Here is a 25,206-nt window from a genome sequence, read left to right as displayed (position 1 = left end):
TTACTGAAATCAATTTCCATCCAGGTGTATAGTAGAACATGGTGGCACTGCTGACTCTCAGTGTATTGGACCCGGGTTCAATTCTGACCTTAAGTGACTGTGTGGAGTTTGTATTTTCTCCCCTTGTCTGCGTTGGTTTCACCACCCCCCCCTCGTGCTCTGGTTCCCTCCCACAGTCCAAAGATGTACCGGTTAGGATATGGGGTTATGAGGATAGGGTGAGGTGAACACTTGTAAATGGACAGAGAGCTATTTCAAAGAGTAGTTGCAGACTTGATGGGCCGAATAGCCTCCTTCTGCATTGTAGGGATTCTAATGCTCATTTTCAGCTGGAAAGGATCCGGTCCATTTAAATTTGCAAAGTCTAATCAAAATCGGTCGTGACGGCAGCACGGAGGCACAGTGGGTAGCACTGGCGCCGAGGTCCCAGGTTCGATCCCAGCTCTGGGTCACTGTCCGTGTGGAGTTTGCACATTCTCCCAGTGTTTGCGTGGGTTTCTCCCCCACAACCGAATATGTGCAGAGTAGGTTGGTTGGCCACACTAAATAGCCCCTTAATTGGGAAAGAATTGGGTACTCTAAATTTTAAAAATTCAGTAGTGGATAATTTTAAATAATTTATTGCGAAGAAAATTAATGTCCAGGGGCCTTCAGTTAGACCACTGAATTGCTTTGAGTACACCAACTGCTGACAATTTCAGACTGGATAAAGAAACAAGGAGAAAGAACAGAAGAAATGTAGAACAGTGCAAACGTTGGAAATCAAAAAAAGCAAAAGGAAAAGGTGGAACCAAACAGTAGGTCCCCCAGTACCTGTGAAGAAACCGACAGGTTAACTTTAAACTTTCAGGTGTGATCCTTGTGATTCCAGCATTTTCAGTTTTTGTTACAGGCATATGACATTACCTTTATGGGATCTAATTTCTAAAAAAAAAAATCAGTTCCAAATCAGTGAATTTGAAGTATTATTTTTTTCCCCTAATTTGCCTGCTTTTATAACTTAATTTATATTAATTAGCACGGGTGAAGGGTTAAAATCTAGGCTCATTTTTGAAAATGTGTTTACTTTTAGTGGCTAGGTTTAGTGACTAATATATATCCCCTATTTTGATCGCTACGCAATTGGCAGCCATTTTCAATTGCGGAGGATCAAGCTCTGGAATTCCCTCCTTAAACTTCACTGGCTTGACTTCCTTCTTCAGGCTACTCGTAAGGTCTACCTCTTTGGTCAGGCATTTATCTGTTCTGATATCTGCTCTGAGCCTCGGTACCAAAACTATTATTTTTTGATAATGCGCTTGTTCAGCATATTCGGACATTTTTGAACTTTTAAAGGAGCTATTTAAACCACAATATAAATGCAAGTTGTTGATGACATTTGTAAAAAGGGGCTGGGTAACTGAATTCCCAACTTCATCTTAACCTCAACTGAACAAATTTTAGAAATTATTAATTCATGTAAATTAGCCAAGGTTGCTCAGCAAAATAAACAATAAAAGTGATAGAAATGGCAAATTGTAAAGACGGAGAATTTAAAGGAGAATGCATAGCGAAACATGTGGAAAGATTACACTAAATCTCAGATGAAAAGAAATGAAAACTGAAAATCGCTTATTGTCACAAGTAGGCTTCAAATGAAGTCGCCATATTCCAGCACCTTCGGGGAGGCTGGTACGGGAATTGAACCCGCGCTGCTGGCCTTGGTCTACTTTACAAGCCAGCTATTTAGCCCACTATGCTAAACCAGCCCCTTTTTGGCATCAATAACTGTTGTCATTAGTAGCAAAGTAAAAAAAAATCCATTTGAGCCTGCTTCATCATTCATTATGATCATGGCTGATCATCCAAGTCAGTAACCTGTTCCTGCTTTCCCCCAGATCCTTTGATCCCTTTAGCCCCAAAAGCTCACCACTCACTGGGTGAAGAAATTTCTCCTCATCTTGGTCCTAAATGGTTTTCCCAGTATCCTCAGATTGGGACCCCTGGCTCTGGACTCCCCTGCCATCAGGAACATCCTTCCTGCATCTACACTGTCTAGTCCTGTTAGAATTGTGTAAGTTTCTATGAGATCCTCCCTTATTCTTCTGAACTCCAGTGATTATAATTAAACCAACTCAATCTCTCCTCATACATCAGTTCCACCATCCCAGGAATCAGTGTGGTAAACCTTCACCACTCCCTCTATAGGAATAGCATTCTTCCACAGATAAGGAGATCAAAACTGTTCCAGGTGTGGTCTCAGCAAGGTCTTGTATAATTGCAAGACATCTCTGCTCCTATACTCAAATTCTCTCGCTATGAAGGTCAACATACCATTTGATTTATTTACCGCCTGCTGTACCTACGTGCTTACTTTCAGCGACTGGTGTACAGGGACACTCGGGTCTTGTTGCACATTCCCCTTTCTCAATTTATAGCTATTCAGATAATAAGCTGCCTTCCTGTTTTTAAGTGGATCACCTCACATATCCACATTATACTGCATCTGCCATGCATTTGCCCACTCACTTAACTTGTCCAAATCATAGTGAATATCTCTGCATCCTCCTCACAGCTCACCCTCCCACCAAGTTGCAAATCTGGACATAATACATTTAATTCCCTCATCTAAATCATTGTAAATATATTGGGAATAGCTGACGGCCCATTACTGATCCCCGTGGTATCCCACTAGTCACTGCCTGCCATTTGGAAAATGGCCCATTTATTCCTACTCTTTGCAGGAAAGTTTTCTATCCATCTCAATACAGTAGATTTCCTTTTGGTAAACCCATGCTGACTCTGCCCAATCCTATCACTGTTTCCCAAGTGCTCTACTATTAAATCGTTGATCATGGATTCTAGAATTTTCCCCACCATTGATGTCACACCTATAATTTTGTTTTCCCTCTACCTCCTTTTTAAAAAAAATAGTGGGGTTGCATTAGTTACCCTCCAACCTGTAGGAACTTTCCAGAATTTCTAGAATCCTAGATGACCACCAATGCATCCACTATTTCTAGGGCTACTTCCTTAAGTACTCTGGGATGTAGATGATCATGCCCTGGGGATTTATTGCTCTTCAATCCCATCAATTTACCCACGAATACGGATTTCCTTCAGTTGCTCCCTCTCACTAAACCGTGTTCCATAACATTTCAGGTCCGTTATTTGTGTGTCGTTTGTGAAGTCAGAATCAAGAACCATAGAATTCCTACAGTGCAAAAGTTGGCATTAGGCCCATCGAGTCTGTCCCGACCCTCCAAAGAGCACCCCACCTAGGCCCACTCCCCACCCGATCCCTGTAAACCCACCGAACCTGCACATCCTTGGCATGACCAATCCACCTAAACTGCACATCTTCGGACTGTGGGAAGAAACCGGAGCACCCGGAGGAAACCCACGCAGACATGGAAAGAACATGCAAACTCCACATAATCACCCAAGACTGGAATTGAACACAGGTCCCCAATGCTGTGAAACAGCAGTGCTAACCACGGTGCACTGTGCCATACTTAGTTTTTCAGCCATTTCTTTGTTCCCCATTATAAATTCCCAATATTTCACTTTCTAATGCCATTATCCACCACCTTGTGGTGGACCAGATTAACACAGTGCACTATTCAACTTAATCAGCCCAAACAATGCGAGGAGGGAAAAAATAAAAAGCAGACACAAGAACATCAGCTTCAAGAGTGGCCATGTGAGATGCACAAACACCCGACACCCTTTTCAGCACTGCACGAGGCAAAAGTATCAACTAATGCCAAATCAGAGGCCCAACCTGTCCTTTGGATTTGTAAACAACCTACATGTTGTTACAGTGTCACCTGATTCAACACTCAAAAAAAAACAGTAGTCACTGTTCTGACGAATACCCCCATATCTCATCCTTTCCAAATAGTATTCTTTCCAAGTAAAACATGTTGAGTTATCCCAGGTTTGGCAATCCTCAGGACATCAGATAGGAACAGAATTTATTTAAGCCCTTAAACCTGTTCTGACATTCATGAAACTATGCTCAATCTGCATCCTACCATGTCCCAATAACCCATAGATTCCCTTACTCATCAAAAATCTATCAAATTATCCAAGTCAGCTTTGAACATATTCAATGACTCAGCCTCTACTGCTCTCTGGGGAAGAGAATTCCACAGACCAATGACCCCGAAGCAAAAAATAATTCCCATCTCAGTCTTTTTTTTTTAAATTTAGAGTGCCCAATTCAATTTTTCCAATTAAGGGGCAATTTAGCGTGGCCAATCCACCTAGCCTGCACATCTTTGGATTGAGGGGGTGAAACCCACTCAAACATGGGGAGAATGTGCAAACTCCACACAGGACAGTGACCCAGAGCCGGGATAGAACCTGGGACCTCGGCGCCGTGAGGCAACAGCGCTAACCCACTGCGCCAGCGTGCTGCCCTCCCCCCATCTCAGTCTTAAATGGGGAGTCCGGCCATTATTAAACTGTGTCCCCTGGTTCTAGACTTCCCCACAAGGGAAAATATTCAGTATCCATCCTGTCAAGTCCCCTCAGGATCTTGTATGCTTCAGTCTAAACTTTCTTTAAACTCCAGTGAGAGTGTAAGCCCAACCTGTTCAACATTTCCTCATAGGATGACCACTTCACCCCAGGAATTAGTCGAGCGAACCTTCTCTGAACTGCTTCTAATATAATTATATCCTTTTTTAAGCAAGGAACATAGTACTCCAGGTGTGGTCTCACCAACACCTGTACAACTTGCCATAACTTCCCCTTGCAATAAATGCTAACATTCTATTTGCCTTCCTAATCACCTGCTGTACCTGACAACACAAAACAACGTGATTCATGTACCATTATACCCAAGTCCCCATCTACCATACAGTACTCCAGCTGTGGTCTACCCAAGGCTTCGTATCGCTGAAGCATGATTGCTACATTACCCCCTCGTATACTAGTTCTTCAAGGTATAAAGGTCAATATTCCAGTAGTCGTTCTGATTATATTCTATACCTATTCATGACATTTTACTGATCAATGTCCTCCCTGTTGAATCCAATAACCTCTGGAAACAGGTATGCTCATTTCCCATCAGGTGCTCAAGACCCATCTTAATATCTGTCTGTGAAACAGTTAAGTTTAGGAGTCTGTTAGCTACTAAGGCGGCAAGTGAGATTCATTCTTGAATTTGATATGCCATTTCATGCCCCGTGCACGTTTCCTCTTCCTTCGACCTCCTTTGTGTAATGAATGGCTGAAGAAAATCTGGTTATAAAACTTTGCCATGTTCATTAATATTTCTTCTCACTTAATCTTCAATTTTCTTCAGGTGATCCACGCCGTGGACAAAGTCGGTCAGAAAATGCACTGTGGGAAATGGGATATAGAGGTTGCTAGGCGGGATTGTTCGCGGTCTTAGTCAGGATAGTGGGGGAGGAGGTGGACCCTTTGGTGGCAATATTTGGGGTTTCAGAGAAGCCGAATGTCTTGGTCTTCGCCTCTGATTGCACGCCGATGAATTTTGCTGGAGTGGCGGTCGGCATCGCCACCGGGGGTAGCAGCATGGTTGGGTGACCTGTATGACTTCCTGCGGTTAGAGAAGATAAAGTATGAGTTAAGGGGCTCAGTAGGGGAGTTTGAGGAAAGGTGGGGGATGTTTGTGAGCGTGTTTGAGGAGGTGTTCGATGCAGGGATGGGTGATGGGGTGGGGGGGGGGGGGTGAAAAAGGAGAAAAATATGTATAAACTGTATAATTGATTGTTGGGAAGAATGTTTCCCGGGGTGTTTATTTGCTGTAACCTACTTTGATACAAGCTTGAATAAAATATGTTTTTTAAAAAAGAATGGTGATGGAGAGTTTCTTGCTGGTATAGAACTCAGTAAATACAGGGAATGAGAGAGAAACATTGGGAGATGAAGAAAACGCCACTAAATGCAAAGAGGTCAGGTTCAGCAGCGAATTCAATGCCCATCCTAATACAAAACAAAGCAAAAAGTCAGTGCTGAAGTTGAGAATCATTTTATGCTTTGCATTTCCAAATGAAAAGGATACGGCCGCATTTGGAGTATTGCGTACAGTTCTGGTCGCCTCATTATAGGAAGGACGTGGAAGCTTTGGAACGGGTGCAGAGGAGATTTACCAGGATGTTGCCCGGTATGGAGGGAAAATCTTATGAGGAAAGGCTGATGGACTTGAGGTTGTTTTCGTTAGAGAGAAGAAGGTTAAGAGGTGACTTAATAGAGGCATACAAAATGATCAGAGGGTTAGATAGGGTGGACAGTGAGAGCCTTCTCCCGCGGATGGAGGTGGCTAGCACGAGGGGACATAGCCTTAAATTGAGGGGTAATAGATATAGGACAGAGGTCAGAGGTAGGTTTTTTACGCAAAGAGTGGTGAGGCCGTGGAATGCCCTACCTGCAACAGTAGTGAACTCGCCAACATTGAGGGCATTTAAAAGTTTATTGGATAAGCATATGTATGATAATGGCATAGTGTAGGTTAGATGGCCTTTAGTTTTTGACTTCCCATGTCGGTGCAACATCGTGGGCCGAAGGGCCTGTACTGCGCTGTATCGTTCTATGATAGTTTACTCGCAACCCATGGTATATTTGCAATTGGGGTAAAGAACATCAAAAAACTACTTTATTAAGAATGTCAAGTGATACTGTGATGACTGGAAGACTTTAGGAATATTGGATTTTAAGTACTGGGCAATTTAAGGTTTTAAAGCCCGGGGTTAGAATGGAATTTGACTGCAATGCAGTGGTTTTAGCAACCAGCAGGTGAAATGGACGAAGGAATGTTTTTTCAGTCTGGGCTAATGCATAGTTTGCCTGGGGCAGTCCCTGGGGAGTTAATGTGCTTTTGGTCCCAGGAAAGATATTTTGTTTTCTTTTAATGGGGAGATTAGGTCATTGTCTTCCTTCAGAGAGACATTTTGAGAAGCTGTGGAGAAAGACAGTTTTGGAGGAAGCTGTTAGAAACACACACAGGGTTTTGAAGAAAGACTTTTGGAAGTGAAGTCTGATCTGGCAACCCTCATCTTTTTATTCCACACATAAAAAGGCAGTTTTCATACCCAGTTATTGAGTTTAAAAACAAAAGTAATAATATTTTTAAAGCAGAGCAGACTTGTCTGAAGACAAGGAAGAGGCTGAAACACCCAGTTGAAGCAGCTATCGGAAAATATTCAGCCAGAATCTGTTCTGTACCACAAGAGCTGTATGTTTTATTGTTTAATGGGAAATGGAGAAGTAGTGTTAAGGAGTAATTTGTAAGCTGTTCTTTTTCCGGTGTGAAGTTAAAAGTTTAATATTGTATTTATAATTGTTTTGCCCAGGAAATACCGAAGCCCTATTTTTTTCATGCAATCACTCCTGGAGCAAACCATTCTTTCCACAGTCTTAAAATAAACTAAAATATTGGCGTTTCAGTTCAGTACCATAGCGTCTCTTGGGGTCTGCTCTGAGATCATAATAAAATTGGTGGGCCTTCCGTGATCGGGCTTTTAAATGTTCTTCCTTGTTTGACTTGAGGTTATTGAACTTAAACACAGTGAGTGTGTGTAGAATGATTGCATTCTTTCAGGTTTTAAAATTTATATAGCGAGTGACTGAAGATGGGTCTTTCAGTTGCAACAATCTTCCTGGGTATGGAAGCGATTACGCGGGATGGTTTACAAACCAAAACTTTTGGGTTCGACAGAGAAGTTGCAGTTAACCTTCTCTAAAAGGGCTGAGGAAGGTAGAGATAATGCAAGCCATAAACTTAATATTTAAATTTGCCGGAGAGACAGCCTGAATCATTAGAATTAGTTAGAATTTAATTATAAATGAAACAATTAGAAATTCAGGAAAACAATAAGCCGAAAGAAAGAGAACTGAAGATTTGGAAATGAAAGAAAAGAGAGATTGGCAACGACACAAGAAAAAGAAAAGGAGATTGGCAGGAGCAAAGGAAAAGGAGACATTGACAATGGTAGAGAGAAGGAAAAAGAGTGGGCAGACAAGGAAAAAGAGAGGCCTTTTCAAAAGGCAATGGAAGGAATTAAGGTAGAAATTGAAAGGTTAGCAAAGAAAGAAAGGGATAAGGAGAGGGAGAGAGAGAGAGAGAGAGAAAATGAATTTGAACTTTAGAAACTAGCACTGTAGGAAAACATCAACTTAAAAGGTTGGAGTTAAAAGCAGAAGATGAGGACGGTCAAATTCTTAGTGGGGATCTGTTTAAATATATTCAAGCATTGTCAAGATTTGATAAGAAAGATGTGGAAACTGCCAAAGATCATGTGGGTACTATTGATTCAAACTACGTTGGTAGGTAGAGCAAGTGAAGTGTTTGCATCACTATCAGAGGAGGTATCTAACTATTATGATGAGGTGAGGTAAACCATATTAAGTGCATATGAACTAGTGCCAGAAGCCTACAGATGCAAGTTTAGAAATCCATGAAAAGAACCAGGTCGGGCATATATAAAATACGAAAGAACTAAACAAAAAAATTTTGATAGGTGGATAAGAGAATTGAAAATAGACCAATAATATGCTCTTAGGGATATAATTATTTTGGAGGAATTTAAAGATTCGCGTCTCGCAATAGTGAGAACTCATGTGGAAAAGCAAAGAGTTGAAATTGATACAACAGAAAGATTCAGAGATAAAGCAGTTGTATCAGAAAGCTTATATGGAAATGGAATCTGAGTGTATACCCGAGTGTTTTTACATTAGAAATAATGTATTCATGAGAAAATGGAGACCGTTACATATCCAAGCAAATGAGGAATGGGCAGAAGTTCATCAAGTGGTATTACCTGTGGGTTATAGAAAGGAGGTTTTACGGGTAGTGCATGAGGTTCCAGAAGGGGGTTCTTTATGAGTAAGGAAAACTCAAGCAAAAATACAAAACTATTTTTATTGGGCTGTACTGGACTGCATAAGGAGGTAGTTGATTTTTGACGTACATGTCGCACATGTCAGGTAATAGAGAAACTTTCAGTGGGAATCAAACCAGCACCTTTAATCCATATTCCAACATTCGAAAGACCTTTAACCAGGGTCCTAATTGATTGCGTGTGACGCCTGCCTAAAACCAAAAGTGGGAATCAGTATCGGTTGATCATAATGGATGTGTCCACTAGGTTTTCGGAGGTAATTCCATTAAGAACCATTATATCCAAGAGGGTTGCAGAGGAGTTAACCAAATTCTTTACTATGAACTACTAAAATAAATTAAAACAGATCAGGAATCCAATTTTATGTCAAAATTATTCAAGGAAGTTACGAATAGCTTTGGGGTAAAGCAATTTAACTCATTGGCGCATCCTCCGGAATCACAAGATGGCATCAAACTCTAAAGATCATGTTGAGGGCCTATAGTCACGATTATTCAGAGGATTGGGATAAAGGAATTCCATTCATACTGTTTACAATTAGGGATGCACTTAATAAGTCAACTAAATTCCGTCCATTTGAATTGATTTTGGTCATGAGGCGAGAGGACCACTTAAATTGATCAAAGAAAAATTAGTGAGACAGTGGTCGGAGACTACGTTGCTGGACTGTGTCAAACTTTAGGGAGATATTAACTAGGGTTGGTGTGTTGGCAAAGAAACATTTAACATTATCACAACCTGCAATGAAAAAAGAGCCAGATAAATCAAAAATTTGTAGTTTTGTTAGTGCGAACATTCTCCCAGTGTCTGCGTGGGTTTCACCCCCACAACCCAAAGATGTGCAGATCAGGTGGGTTGGCCACGCTAAATTGCCCCTTAATTGGAAAAAAGTAATCAGTACTCTAAATTTATTTTTAAAAAGTTAATATGCTGAAAAGGTATTTTGATAGAGAAGGCAAAAAGGAGGAAGGAGCTGTTGTAACTCAGGCAGAAGAGATAACTACAGACGATTCTGAATTTGACATTCCTCAAATTAAATTGAATGATGCAGTATTAAAAAACTTAGGATAAATTATTGAGTTACCTCTTGGAGGAAAATGATTTGAAAGAGTTATTACTGTCACTTATGTGGGAATAAATTGGGAACTACACAAATAATTCTGCATGATGTAGATACAGAAAATGTTATTCCCATTAAACAACATCCATAAACTTAGGATAAATTATTGAGTTACGTCTTGGAAGAAAATGACTTGAAAGAGTTATTACTGTCACTTATGTGGGAATAAATTGGGAACTACACAAATAATTCTGCATGATGTAGATATAGAAAATGTTATTCCCATTAAGCAACATCAATACAGGCTCAATCCACTAAAGTTAGCAAAGGTTCAAAAGGACATTGACGCTTAAGGAGGATATCACTGAAGTGAGTTGCAGCGACTGGAGCTCACCGATTGTCATGGTACCACAAACCGATGGAACATAACGGCCGGGATTCACCCCTACCCAGCGTTTGGGGTATCCCGGCGTGTCGGAGTGGATTGAACCACTCCGGCGTCGGGCTGCCCCAAAGGTGCGGATCTGCACCTTTAGGGGCCAAGCCCCCACATTGAGGGGCTAGGCCCGCGCTGGAGTGGTTCCCACTCCGCTGGCTGGCGTGAACGGCCTTTGGCGCCACGCCAGCCGGGGCCAAAAGGACTTCGCCAGCCGGCGTAAGTCCGCGCATGCGCCGGAGCATCAGCTACTGCTGACATCATACCGGCGCATGCGCAGGGGAGGGGGTCTCTTCCGGCTCCGCCATGGTGAAGGCCATGGCTGAGGCGGAAGAAAAAGAGTGCCCCCACGGCACAGGCCCGCCCGCCGATCGGTGGGCCCCGATAGCGGGTCAGGCCACCGTGGGGGCGCCCCCCCCCTCAGGACCCCGGAGCCCGCCCGACCAATTCCGCCCAACAATTGTGTGGGGACTATTGAATGGTTAACCCAGTTACAAAGTTAGATTCGAACCCTATTCCTCCTTTGAAAGACTGTGTTGAAAAGGTGGGTCAAGCACATTTTATTACCAAACTTTCTAATAATAATAATCTTTACTGTCACAGGTAGGCTTACAGTAACACTGCAATGAAGTTACTGTGAAAAGCCCCTAGTCGTCACAGTCCAGCGTCTGTTCGGGTACACAGAGAAAATTCAGAATGCCCTTCAGCAAGTCTTTCGGGACTTGTGGGAGGAAACCCACGCAGACATAGGGAGAACATGCAAACTCCACACAGACAGTGACCCAAGCCGGGAATTGAACCTGGGAACCTGGGGCGGTGAAGCAACAGTGCTAACCACTGTGTTACCGTGCCGCCCACACTTACTTAAAGGATATCAGAAAATACCTTCATCAGCTAGAGTGACGTAAATTTTGGCTTTCATGACGCCAAATGGTCTGTATAAATTTACGGTCATGCCCATTTAGAATGAAGAATGAGCCAGCAACATTCCAAAGATTAACCAACAAAGTGCAGTCTTCAATGACGATTTTGTGGTGTTCAGTGAAGCGTGGAAGGGATATTTGGAACATTTTGAAACATCTATTCAGATGAAAAGAAGCTGCATTGGTGTAAATCTGGCGAACAGTGAATTTGAAAAAGCTCAAGTCACCTTCTTCGGCCATGCCATTGGACATGGTGAGATGGCTCCACGGAACATAAAAATAAAAGCTATTGGCGAATTTGCAATAATAATCGACTAGGAGAGAAGTTCTGAGATTTCTGGGCATGGGTGGTTTCTATTGGAAATTCGTGCCACATTTCAGCATGGTTGCTCCACTGACTGAGCTTCTAAAAAAACAAGAAGTTTCAGTGGACGGCAGAATGTCAGGAGGCATTAAATAATCTGAAGGCTGTGTCGACCACTGAACCAATCTCGATGACACCTAATTATGCCAAGCCATTTAAGGTGGCAATTGATGTGAGCGATGTGGGTGTTGGTGCTGTACTCCTGCAGGAAGACGACAAAGGAATTGAAACACCAATCGGGTATTTTTCTAGAAAACGTAACATTCACCAAAGGAAATATTCAACCATCAAAAAGGAGACCTTGAGTTTGGTATTCATGTTACAACATTTTAACAAATATTTAGTAACAATTTACCTGACACAATTGTATACAAGGACCATAATCCCTTAAAATTCTTGGAGAAATTTAAAACACCAAATGCAAGACTATTCAGATAGAGCTTACTATTAGAACTGCTTAATTTACTAATTCTCCATGTGACATGAGGAGAAAATGTGATTGCTGGTGTATTATCATGACTATAACATGTGAGAAGACTAAATAATCATATTGATGTTTGCCTGTTTAAAAATGGGAAATAATTGATCGTATGGAGTGTGAGCTATAAATGCAGGAAATGTTGCAAGCTATACGTATAATGTCTAAAAACACTGCTTTATTTATATGACCTAAAGAACTTATACATGTCATCCAATTTTAATGCTATGTAAGATTCCTGGTTCAATGAAAAGTTTTCCACAGAAACTGAAATTACCTCCCGGTCTCTCTCTCTCCTTGCAGCGTTTCTTTTCCAGAAAGCTCGAGCAAACATATAAGTGCCTTGGCTGACAGCATACATCTTCTGGCCAGAAAACTAAAGGAAAAAGATAGCACCCACTGCTTAAAGGCACATAATTGTTTCTGATCATGCCATGCATGTTTGGTGAATTAATACACACTGCCAGGTTTTGCTAATAGAATTAACACCAAAAACCAAAGGAAATGGATCATTTGGAATTTAAAAATTACCAATTACATGCCAAATTAAAGTGCTGATGAAATAAAATGTCATGAAACTCACTTATCCAGGATACAGGAAATAAAAATGTTCCCAGTTCCAACAGCAGAACATTGTGCTGTAAAGATGTTGACCTAGCTGTCATTCTAGGCCTATAAAAACTTGTGTTTATCCACAACTCGGTTGTTCATCTCATAACTTGTAGTAAACAGCCTTGCAACCCTCATTGCTGTGCTTCTCAAATTCTGGCCTCTTCTGCATCCCCAATTTTAATCGCTCCACTATTACTGGCCACGTTTTCAGCTGCTTTGGTCCTAAGCTCTGAAAATCACCCCCTGAACCTCTCTACCTCTCTGTCGTTCTTTAAGATGCTCCTATAAAGCTGTCTCTTGTTCAAACTGTTGGGCATCTTTCTGATTTGTCCTTCTGCGCTCGTGTTAAAAGAAGCTTTTTATTAATATCGCTCATTAAGCACCTTGGGACATTTTACTACATTAAACACAATATTTCTACATAAATCCTTGTTGTTTGACCACGAAGAAACATTTTCAATGTCGACTGATCAAAGTATTTTGGTTCAAAAAATTGTGTCACTTTGGTTTGTAAATCCAAAATGGAAAAATAATTCTAACCCCATCTAAATGATTTTACTCCTAATTCTTCCAACATTATCTCCATCTGAGCAGCAGATTAATTCATTGTTCATCACATAAAAGAAAACATCTAGAGTCCATGCAGGTTTCGATAATCTTTCTTAGAATCGTTACACCAAAACCCAAGGTTCATTCAATTTGTCAAGTATGCCCAGCCACTTTGTAAGTAGTTTGCTTTCCCAAACCTCAATACTGTTTTAAACACTGCACAATAGTCATTTGCATATAGGAAAAACATAACACTAATAAAAATGGTGCAAAATATTACCTTTGCTACTGAAAGAGCTTCTTGAGGGTAACAAATGGCCATTCCTACACTTGCAAGTCCCGCAGGATACATCACCTTCTTAAACTGTGGACCTACACAAAGTCAAATCAGTTAGTGCAAATAACATATCACAAAAAAGGTGACTTAAGATTTTTGAAGCCATGCTGCAAACTGAATCAACTTAAAATAATAATCATACTCTGAGGAATGGCATTTATTTAGTGGTTGAGGAAATGGTGGTGTAGCGAGGATATGTCAACTTCAAACACTAACTCTGCTTTTCTTGGTTAAATCTAACCTGTCCTCACCAGTATCATGGAAGCTAGGTCCTTCTTATCCAATATAAGCCTTCCAAGTCTCTCTCGATTATTCTCATTCCACTTTCTCAAGGATTTTGTTGAATCGCTCCCAGTGCCTCATCTCATGCTATTTTTCTCAGTCAGCTATTCAGTTAAAAACATTCTCATCTTTCTTTGTGCTTCTCTTCAACTATTTTCATATTGATTTTGGTCTCTATCGTCTTTCTTCTTATTTAATACCGTGGTTTCCTTTTCTCAATACAAACTTCCTGATGCCTTTTTGAGCTGCACAACAGCTGCAGAACAGGTAGCCTATCTGCTGTAGAGTTCCAATAATGTTGCTGCTAACCAGTCCTTTTATACTAATCGGGGCACGTAAATGGCGTTGAGTTGATCTCTTGATAATCACTGCCTTTGAAGCCAGAAGTCATTGTCGAAATGTGAACATTTAAAGATTTTCAGTGCGTAAAGAGTTCTGAACAGTTAATCTTACTAACTGGTATCCTAACCTTGCAGCAAGTCTAACTATGAAGCAGACAGATCCCTTTCCTGATGATGCTGCTGCTCCAACTTTTCTGGTCAAATATGAAGAGCAAACTAATGTTAAGATTTGACTGGGTATCATACTTCAATGGATCATCGTAGACAATTGAAAAATTGACGTGGATTCAATTTGTACTTCTTGCTCGAGTCAGATGGAACTGGGTTTAAACCAACAATGATCAATGTAATAACACTGCTATGGCTCCAAGCCCCAGTTCAGAAATGTCAGCATATGATCTAGGCCGAAGGACCAATGCACTATGCCAACTTTAAACCTATCCCCATCTGTCCATTGGTTAACACAAAATGATCCCATGGTATGAGTGGAAGAGTCTTCCTCGTGTCTTTGCTAATATTCATGCTTCATCAGTATCAATGAAGCAGATAACCTGATCATTTAATACATTGCTGTTTGAGGCATCCTTGCTTCAGACCAACCAACAGGCTGTTGTACCTCCAACATTACAACTGTGACTATACTTCAAATGTTTGTTCGCTGTAATGCACTTTGGGAAGCTGAAGTTGTGACAGGGGTAATATAAATGGAAATGGGTCTAGCTATACTGATCATACAATAAGCCAGATAAAATGGCCCCCCTTCATTTTGCTGATTTTATGAAAATAGATCGACTGCCACAATTAAAGGAAAGAAATCTGAAGTAGTGCAAACTAATATATACGTGTGTGTGTGTGTGTGTATCCAAGGAGTTTATCCTGTGTTCTAAAGCACCGATTGTTTCATGGTTACTACCTACCTCGTGCTGCCAGAATTAATCCAGCCAATCCGGATACTGTGATCACGCCCACTCTGGGTAAGAATCCTTCAGGTGGATCCTTGAGAAAGACATAGGCACCTTGAAAGAGAAAAATATGAACATTTTTCTCCGTTATGAAGATTAGCACAAGAACTAATGTTATGGCTCAGAAATTTGTTGCACGCTTGCAACCTCTGCTTGGTTTTAGATAGTCAAGTTTGGAATGAATCTCGCATATACAGTGGCCCAGCAAAGTTCTGAAATCCTGCCAACTGCACTGCATTAGTGACTCTGTACTTGCAAAATGACAAAAAACATCATTCACTTGTACATTTTGTAAATGGAATCTGGTGCAAAACATAGGTACTTCTGTGAAATTAATAATGGGTGACAAAGTGCTAGTTCCATAGTTTTATGCACTAATGCGGCAACTAATTTACACTGGTAGTGCAAGTACCCTAACCATTGCCCTTGACAGTTGCTTCTTTCTGCATACCCCCCCACCCCCCTCACTTTGTTCCAGTTGTCTTTCATTTATTTCCAATTTGCGCTTGGTTGTTGGAATCTGTTCCAATTTCACAATTATATCCTCTTCTATTTATCTTCACATGTCCTTCCTGTTGCTCTTCATCAACTTAATTTTTTAGTTCCCCAAATTTCAGTTCACAAATGCCAAAGCAAGCGTGATGGAGTGAATGAGCTTTACTGATGCTTACTGTGTTCTGCTTTCGAAGGTCATTGCATTTTCTTTTGTCTGTGCAACAGGCTGCTGTTTGCAAGGTTCCGGCAATACTGTCCTGGTCTAGTACACGCTAAGTACAGAGAACTGGAAGAACTTGAAGAACTACTTTGGTTTTGACTGCAGAGACCAATTAGGATTCTTAGACATTTTCCATCCCCTAAGAAACACTATTTGTGCTAATCTTCAAATCACTATTTCATTCAAATCTGTTTTAAGTTTTGTGGCTTCAAAAGTGCTAACTCTGAAATTATACTTCACTTTAAAATCCACGACAGCCAGTTGGCTTCAGGCACGAACATGACTGATGAGCTTCTTGTCAATCTTAAATCCTCTGGAACCTTCCTGGGTTAATTAAAACCCATTTTCCAGCACCTGGTCCTTAGCCCTGCAGGTTACAGCACTTCAAATGTGGGTACTAGTGTCTGCCATTCACTCAATATCTCTCAAGTCTGACAAGGGCTTGTCCATGTACCTCCAAATACAATACTAACACATTGTTATCCGTTGAAGCTATGTTAATGGCTATCAATTTTCTTCTAGTAAAGTTTCTTTACTATTCAATGCTTCATCCTGTGTCTTCTCTCTCAAGCTTATTGCTTGCGGAGCAGAACAATCTCTTCCACTCACAATTCAGACTTTTGCTGACAATTCCGCTTGACGTTCACATCTTTCTTTCAGATTGCATTAATTCAATGCATACATTTGGCCCACAATGAAACCCGAGGTATAGTGAGCATATAAATCCATCCATTATAAACTTAGAGGAAATCTTTGCCTTAAATCTTCTGTGGGCCAAGTTCTTGTTAAGATAGGGACCAGGAACATTTTGTGAAAGGTAACAAAAACTTTCAAGACATTTGCTAAGTGAATAAAGCCACAAGATTTCACAGGTTTTGAACAAATAAAAATAAACGTTACGATACAAGGTGCAAATGATTAAATAAATTACAATATTTATCTTATGCTCGAACTTTCAAGGTTAATATTTGATGCATGTAAATTTACAAACTGTTTGAACGACACTACACCCAGATCCCTTTGCTCCATTCCGCTAACCAATGTCTTATTAAAGTTCTACACTATCCGCCTCATAGTTCACACTGCTTTCAAGTTACAGAGCATCGCAAATTTTGAAATTGTGCCCTGTAAATCAAAGTCTCGGTCATTCATATATATATCAGGAAGCTGCAGGGGTCCTAACACCAAGCTCTGGGAACTCCACTATAAAGTCCAAAAAACAACCGTCCATTACTCAGCCCATTTCATATCCACGTTGCCATAGAAAAGATACGATTCAGCCCACCGTGTCTGCACCGGCCAAAGAAGAGATAAAAGAAACTAACCGCTTAATTAAAATCCATTTTGCAGCACCTGGTCATTAGCCCTGCAGGGTACAGCATTTCAGATGTAGGTACTAGTGTACCTTTTACATTAGTTGAGAGTTTCAGCTTCAACCACCAACTTAGGCAGTGAGTTCCAGATGCCCACAACTGCTGGGTGAAAAGGTTTTTCCTTGTGACCCCGCTAATCCTTCTACCAATCACCTTAAATCTATACCCTCTGGTAATTGACCCCTCAGCTAGGAGAAATAAGACCTTCCTGTCTACACTAGGCTCCTCATAATTTCAAACCTCAATTAGCCTCCTCTGTTCTAAGGAAAACAACCCTAGCCTATCTAATCTCACCTCATAGTTACAATTTTCAATATATTTGTTAATCTCCTCTGCATTCTCTCCAGAGCAATTATGTCCTTCCTGTAACGTGCTCATCAGAACTGTACACAAAAGCTTTAGGTTGACCAGCGTTTTTTTTCAGCTCCATCATTACATCCATGCTTTTGTATTCAATACCTTGCCCAATAAAGGAAAAATTCCCTATGCTTTCTTAACCGCATTGTTCACTTGTTCTGCCACCTGCAAAGACCTACATGCACTCCAAGGTCTCCCATTTGCTCAACCTCTCTCAATGTCTTCCCATTTATTAAGTGTCCCCTTGCTTCGATTACCCTCCCCAAATGCATTACCTCACACTTTTTTGGATTGAATTCCATTTGCCACTTCTCTGCTCACTGAACCAAGACATTGATATAATTCCAGAGATGACAGGTATCCTCTTCACCAAGAACGACACAGCCAATGTGTTAGCTGCAAATATCCCAATCACACCACCCACACGTCTAAATCATTAATGTATACAACAAAGTGAGGGCCTCAATACGGATCACCACTGGAAGTTATTTTCCCATTGTGTTATTTTCCCTAGCATTGTGGATAGCACAATCGCTTCACAGCTCCAGGGTCCCAGGCTCAATTCCTGCTTGGGTCACTGTCTGTGTGGAGTCTGCACATCCTCCCCGTGTGTGCGTGGGTTTCCTCCGGGTGCTCCGATTTCCTCCCACAGTCCAAAGATGTGCAGGTTAGGTGGATTGGCCATGATAAATTATCCTTACTGACCAAAATTGCCCTTAGTGTTGGGTGGGGTTACTGGGTTATGGGGATAGGGTGGAGGTGTTGACCTTAGGTAGGGTGTGCTCTTTCCAGGAGCCGGTGCAGACTCGATGGGCCGAATGGCCTCCTTCTGCACTGTAAATTCTATGAAAACATTCATCAACCCTTTGTTTTCTGACACTAAGCCAATTTTGGATCCAACCTGTCACCTTCCCCCTGTGTCCCATGAGTTCACTCTTTTCTGACCAGCCTACCATGTGGGACCTTGTTAAATAAATGCTTTACTGAAATCCATGTAGACAATATTCCCTGTACTACCCTCATCAATCCACCCTGCAACCTTCTAAAAAAAAAAGACACTGTCTTCCCTTAATAAAACTATGCTGACTATCCCTGATCAACCCATGCCTTTCCAAGTAACGGTTTATTCTGTCTCTCAGAATTGTTTCCAATAATTTGCCCACCAGCCAAGTCAGACATTTTCCGCCTATAGTTTTCTGGCCTATCCATTTTAAATAATGGTACAACATTCGCAGACCTCCAGTCCTCTGGTACCTCACCTATATCTAGTGAGGTTTGGAAAATGATCTCGCAGAGCATCCGCTATTGCCTCCATGCCTTCTTTCAACAGCCTGGGATACAATCCAACTGGCCCTTGGTGACTATCCACCTTCGAGGATGTCATTCCCTCCATTATATACTCTCTTATATATATTTCACACTCCTCCTCTTTGACTAGAATTTCTAAATCATCTCTCTCCTTAGTGAAGACAGATTCAAAGTACCCATTGAGAACCCTGCCCACATCTTAAGAATCAACTCATGTTCATCTGTGCTAGGTCGAACCTTTTCCTGAGTAACTCTCTTGCTCTGAATAGATTGGTAAAACATCTCAGGATTTCTCCTCTTTCTATACTCACTTGCACGTGGGACGGAGTAATCCTGATATTACTGCTTTAGAGGTCCTGCTTTTCAATCTTCTTTGAGCTCCATAAAGTCTGCTTTCAGAACCTCATTCCCCTCTCCTACTTAAGTTGGTACCAATGTGGACCACGACCTCTGGTCGATCACCCTCCCTGAAACTTCTTAGAATGTCCTGAAACTGCACCATGACATTGTTGATCCTGGCATCAGGAAGGCAACGTAACATCCTGGAGTCACAACTACAGACACAGACCGTTTTGTTTTATACAGTTAGGGCAGCATGGTAGCATAGTGGTTAGCACAATTGCTTCACAGCACCAGGATCCCAAGTTCGATTCCCGGCTTGGGTCACTGTCTGTGCGGAGTCTGCACTTTCTCCCCGTGTGCACGTGGGTTTTCTCCGGGTGCTCCAGTTTCCTCCCACAGTCCAAAGATGTGCAGGATAGGTGGATTGGACATGCTAAATTGCCCAGTGTCCAAAATTGCCCTTAGTGTTGGGTGGGGTTGCTGGGTTACAAGGATAGGGTGGAGGTGTGGGTTTGGATGGGGTGCTCTTTCCAAGAGCCGGTGCAGACTCAATGGGCCGAATGGCCTCCTTCTGCACTGCAAATTCTATGATGATACAGTGAGAAGCTTCTGTTCTCCTAATAAATCCCCTATCACTACTGCTCTTCCTCTCTTCTTTCCCCACTCCTGTAAAACAGAGTCATCTGCGGAGCCACAAACATGGCTCTGATCGCACTCCTACGGGAAACCACTGCTATCCAAAACGGAAAACCAATTAGAGAGACGGATCCCAGGTGTCTCCTGGTCTTCCTGCCTAGTTTTCCTGTACTGCTTTAGTGTATTCAATTCATTTTTTGTTCCAATTAAGAGGCAATTTAGCATTGTCAATCCATCTACCCTGCACATCTTTGGGTTGTGGGAGTGAGATCCACGCAGACCACGGGGAGAATGTGCAAACTCTACATGGACAGTGACTCGAGGCCGGGATCGAACCTGGATCCTCAGCTCTGTGAAATAGCAGTGCCAATGTGCCGCCCGCCTCCAGGTTCCTAAGCTGCAGTATAATCACCCCCCCCCCCTATTCCACATGTCCAAATTTTCCTACCATGGTTTCAATGTGCTTCACTTACGTTAACTTCATTTTAGCTTTGTTTACTTATGTTTACTTCAGGGCAGCACAAGTGGATAGCACTATGGCTTCACAGCGCCAGGGTCCCAGGTTCGATTCCCCGCTGGGTCACTGTCTGTGCGGAGTTTGCATGTTCTCCCCGTGTCTGCGTGGGTTTCCTCCGGGTGCTCCGGTTTCCTTCCGCGGTCCAAAGATGTGCGGGTTAGGTGGATTGGCCGTGATAAATTGCCCTTAGTGTCCAAAGAAATGTTAGATGGGGTTATTGGGTTACGGGGATAGGGTGGAAGTGAGGGCTTAAGTGGGTTGGTGCAGACTCGATGGGCCGAATGGCCCCCTTCTGCACTGTATGTTCTATATTCTATTATGTAACTTGTTTTTACCTGGCCCAACTTTTAAGTAATAGGGAAATAAAGTTAAATAACCCTGTTTTTAAAAATAGTGTTTTTCTAAATCTCACTTTCTTTTTTTTAAAATAAACAATTTTATTGAGGTAGTTTTTGGCTTTGTAAACAGTTACAGACATCAACAGAAAGAAAGCAAAAAAGGCAAAAATGTGCAAACATCCACGTATATTCAATACTTCAATCGTAACATACTGCACAAGCCCGCTCCTCTCCCACCAGTACTACCCGCCATTTTACCCCTCCTACTCTACTCTACCCCCTACCCCCCCTGCTGACGCTCACTCTCCCGCAAAGAAGTCAATAAATCGTTGCCACCTTCGGGCGAACCCCTGTACAGATCCCCTCAAGGCGAACTGAATTTTTTCCATACCCAGGAAACTCGACATGTTCGCAAGCCACAATTCAGTCTTCGGGTGCTTTGAGTCCCTCCACGCCAATATTATTCGTCGCCGGGCTATCAGGGAAGCAAAGGCCAAAACATCGGCCTCTTTCTCACCCTGGACTCCCGGGTCTTCTGAAACCCCAAAAATTGCCACCCCTGGACCCATCGCCACCCTTGTTTTTAGCACCCGGGACATGACACCCGCAAATCCCTCCCAGTACCCCCTACGCTTAGGGCATGCCCAAAACATATGAAACGTGGTTTGCTAGTCCTCCTGCGGACCTAGCGCATTTGTCCTCTATCCCAAAGAATTTGCTCATCTGAGCCACCGTCATGTGGGCCCGGTGAACGACCTTAAATTGAATCAGCCCGAGCCTGGCACATGTTGCGGTCGAATTTACCCTACTCAGGGCCTCTGCCCAGAGCCCATCCTCCATTCGCCGCCTAGCTCATCCTCCCATTTCAGTTTCAGTTCCTCTGTCTGGGACCCTTCCTCCCTCATGAACACCTTATAAATATCAGAGACTCTACCCTCCCCTTCTTCCCCCCTAGAGACTATTCTGTCTTGGATCCCCATTGGCGGGCGGCGTGGGAAAGATGGGACCCGTCTACGAACAAAGTCCCGCAACTGTAGGTATCTAAAATCATTTCCTCTTACCAGACCAAATTTCTCCTCCAAGCTCCTCAAACTCGCAAAGCTCCCTTCCAGGAACATATCGCCCCCCCTTCCCACCCCCGCCCGCCGCCTAGCTTGAAACCCCCATCCATACTCGTGGGGGCAAACCGATGGTTGTCGCAGATTGGCGCCCAAACCGACGCCCCCATCTCCCCTACATGCCTCCTCCACTGGCCCCATATCCGCAGGGTCGCCACCACTACCGGGCTGGTGGAGTACCTGGCCGGCAGCAGCGGTAGAGGAGCCGTGACCAGGGCTGCCAGGCTGGAGCCCCTGCACAAAGCCGCCTCCACCCGCTCCCAGATAGACCCCGTACCCACCATCCACTTCCTTATCATAGCGATGTTGGCCGCCCAGTAATAATTAATGAGACTCGGCAAAGCCAGCCCTCCCTCGCTGCGGTTCCTCTCCAGCATCGCCTTCTTCACCCGCGGAGACTTTCCCGCCCAAACAAAGCTCATGATCATCCTATTAACTCTTTTGAAGAAGGACTGTGGGACAAAGATCGGGAGGCACTGAAAAACAAACAGAAATCTAGGGAGGATTGTCATCTTTACAGTCTGCACCCTCTCTGCTAGCGACAGCGGGAGTGCATCCCATCTCCGAAACTCTCCCTTCATTTGCTCCACCACCCTGGCCAAATTTAACTTGTGTAGCCTGCCCCAGTCTTGTGCCACGTGGATTCCCAAATACCAGAAATTTTCCTCAACCACCCTAAACGGTAGCCCTCTCAATCTGTTCTCTTGGCCCCTTGCCTGTACCACAAACATTTCACTCTTGGCCGTATTTAATTTGTATCCTGAAAACTGGACGAACTTCCTCAACATTCCCAGTATACTTCCCATCCCGGCCACTGGGTCCGACACGTACAGGAGCAGGTCGTCTGCATAAAGAGAGACCCTATGTTCTACCCCGCCCCTAACCATCCCCTTCCATCCCTCTGCGGCTCTCAGTGCAATCGCCAGCGGCTCTATGGCCAGCGCAAACAGCAGGGGTGAGAGCGGGCAGCCCTGCCTGGTCCCTCTGTACAGCCTAAAGTACTCCGACACTTCTCTGTTAGTCCTGACGCTGGCCCTTGGGGCCTGATATAATAATTTAATCCAATTCAGCAGTCCCCGAACCCAAACCGTCCGAGCACCTCCCATAGATAGCCCCACTCCACCCGGTCAAAGGCCTTCTCGGCGTCCATCACCACCACTACCTCCACCTCCCTGCCCACTGGGGGCATCATTATCACATTAAGTAATCTTCTCAGGTTGGCCGCCAGCTGCCTACCTTTCACGAACCCAGTTTGGTCCTCCCCAATCACCTCCGGTACGCAGTCCTCCATTCTAACCGCCAGTACCTTTGCCAGGAGCTTGGCGTCAACATTAATCAGGGAGATTGGCCTGTAGGACCCGCACGCTTCCAGGGCTTTCCCCGACTGCATGGCCTTTAGGCCCCCCAATACCTCCTCCACTCTAATCGGGGCCCCCAGCCCATTCACTCCCCCCCCCCACCCCCCCCCCCCCCCCCCCCCCCCCCCCCCACCCACCCCCCCACCTACTGTTGGGAATGTTAACCCATCCAGAAACCTTTTCATCTCCTCCGGTTCTTCCGGCAGCTCCGAAGTATACAGCTTGCGATAGAAGTCCCGGAATACCTTATTCAATCCTGCCGGGTCCTCCACTTTGCGCTCCTCCCCATCCATCACTCTATTTATTTCCCTGGCCGCCTCCCTCTTCCTGAGTTGCTGCGCTAACAATCTGCTAGCCTTTTCCCCGTGCTCGTACACCACGCCCCTCGCCTTCCTAAGCTGTTCCACAGCCCTACTCATGGATAGTGCCCCCAGTTCTGCCTCTCCCTGAGTAAAACCTCCCCCGGAGATTCCGCGTGCTCTTCATCTATCCGACCAATTTCCCTGACCAATCTATCCATCTCTGCCCTGTCTGCCTCGGCTCTGTGGGCCCCAATTGAAATTAGCTCCCCCCGTAGGGTCCCACAGGGTCGCCGCTACCTCCCCCGTGTCATTCACCTGCAAGTAATTTTGCATACACCTCCGAAGCCTCTCACAGATCCCTTCCTCTGACAGCAGTCCCACGTCTAGCCTCCATTGTGGGCGTTGGTAGTTCGCCCCCCGATCTGCAGGTCTACCCAGTGCAGGCATGATCTGAGATAGTAATTGCCGAATATTCCGTGTTCTTTACCTCCCCTATACAATCCCTGCTTAGTACAAAGAAATCTATCCTAGAATATACTTTATGGACGTGCGAGTAAAACGAGTAGCCCCCTCCTGTCGGCTGTCTGGCTCTCCAGGGGTCCACTGACCCCATTTGCTCCATAAACCCTTTCAGCTCCCTTGCCATTGCTGGGAGTCTACCCGTTCTGGGACACGACCGATCCAAAGCCGGGTCAAGGACCATGTTAAAGTCCCCCCCCACATTATTAGCCTGCGAGAGTCCAGGTCCGGGATCTTCCCCAGCACTCTTTTAATGAAGTCCACGTCATCCCAGTTCGGGGCATATATATTCATCAGCACCACTCTTCTCCCCTCCAGTCTGCCCCGTACCATCAGGTATCTGCCCCCCCCTGTCTGCGGTTATGCCCTCCGCCTCAAATTGCACCCACTTGTTGATCATGATTGCCACCCCCCTGGACTTTGAGTCCAAGTCCGAGTGGAAGACCTGGCTAATCCAGAACTTCCTTAGCCTGGTCTGGTGAGACACTTTCAGATGTGTCCAAAGATGTGCGGGTTAGGAGGATTGGCCATGCTAAATTGCCCGTAGTGTAAGGTTAATGGGGGGATTGTTGGGTTACAGGTATACGGGTTACGTGGGTTTAAGTAGGGTGATCATTGCTCGGCACAACATTGAGGGCCGAAGGGCCTGTTCTGTGCTGTACTGTTCTATGTTCTATGTGTCTCCTGCAACATAATTACGTCCGGCCTCAGAGCCCGCAAGTGCGAGAACACCCACGCCCTCTTAACCGGCCCATTCAGTCCCCTGACGTTCCAGGTGATCAGCCTGGTCGGGGGGGGCAACCCACCCCCCCAACCACGCTGGTCAGCCATAGCCTTTCTCGGGCTGGCCCCCCGCCCGCGCGTCGCGCCATTCCTGGCCCGCCCGTTGGCTGCCTCCACCCTCGACCTCCTTTCCGGTGCCTATTTCAAGTCCCTCCCACGTCAGCAGAACCCCCCCCCCCCCCTTAACAACATCCCCCGATACCCCCACCCCTGCCATCCACTGGCTGTGATCTCCCCCCCCCACCTGACTCCCTTGACTAGCCAATCTGCTAGCCCGGTGACTCATCACTCCGGCGCCTTCCTGTCTCATTCCCATTGTTTCCCCGTCCTCCTCCCCACTCCCC

The 25,206-nt window shown here is 44.1% G+C and overlaps 1 protein-coding gene across 4 annotated transcripts in view; it reads right to left on the bottom strand.

The window, feature by feature from the left end:
* Positions 1-25,206, bottom strand: part of LOC119951677 (MICOS complex subunit MIC27-like) — a 95,271-nt gene that overhangs the window by 4,993 nt on the left and 65,072 nt on the right. For 3 of the 4 annotated variants that reach the window (XM_038774893.1, XM_038774896.1, XM_038774894.1), the window contains exons 5-7: positions 15,152-15,250; positions 13,555-13,646; positions 12,391-12,489 (exon numbers count right to left, since the gene is read on the bottom strand). In XM_038774893.1, coding sequence (XP_038630821.1) covers positions 12,391-12,489; positions 13,555-13,646; positions 15,152-15,250 — 290 coding nt within the window. The remainder of the gene's footprint in view (positions 1-12,390; positions 12,490-13,554; positions 13,647-15,151; positions 15,251-25,206) is intronic. The other variant, XM_038774897.1, reaches the window with a different exon arrangement.

This window comes from Scyliorhinus canicula, chromosome 17 (genome assembly GCF_902713615.1).
Source record: "Scyliorhinus canicula chromosome 17, sScyCan1.1, whole genome shotgun sequence".
Taxonomy (NCBI): Eukaryota; Metazoa; Chordata; class Chondrichthyes; order Carcharhiniformes; family Scyliorhinidae; genus Scyliorhinus; species Scyliorhinus canicula.
Note: the sequence above shows the minus strand (reverse complement) of the source record. Positions and strands in the feature narration are given on the sequence as shown.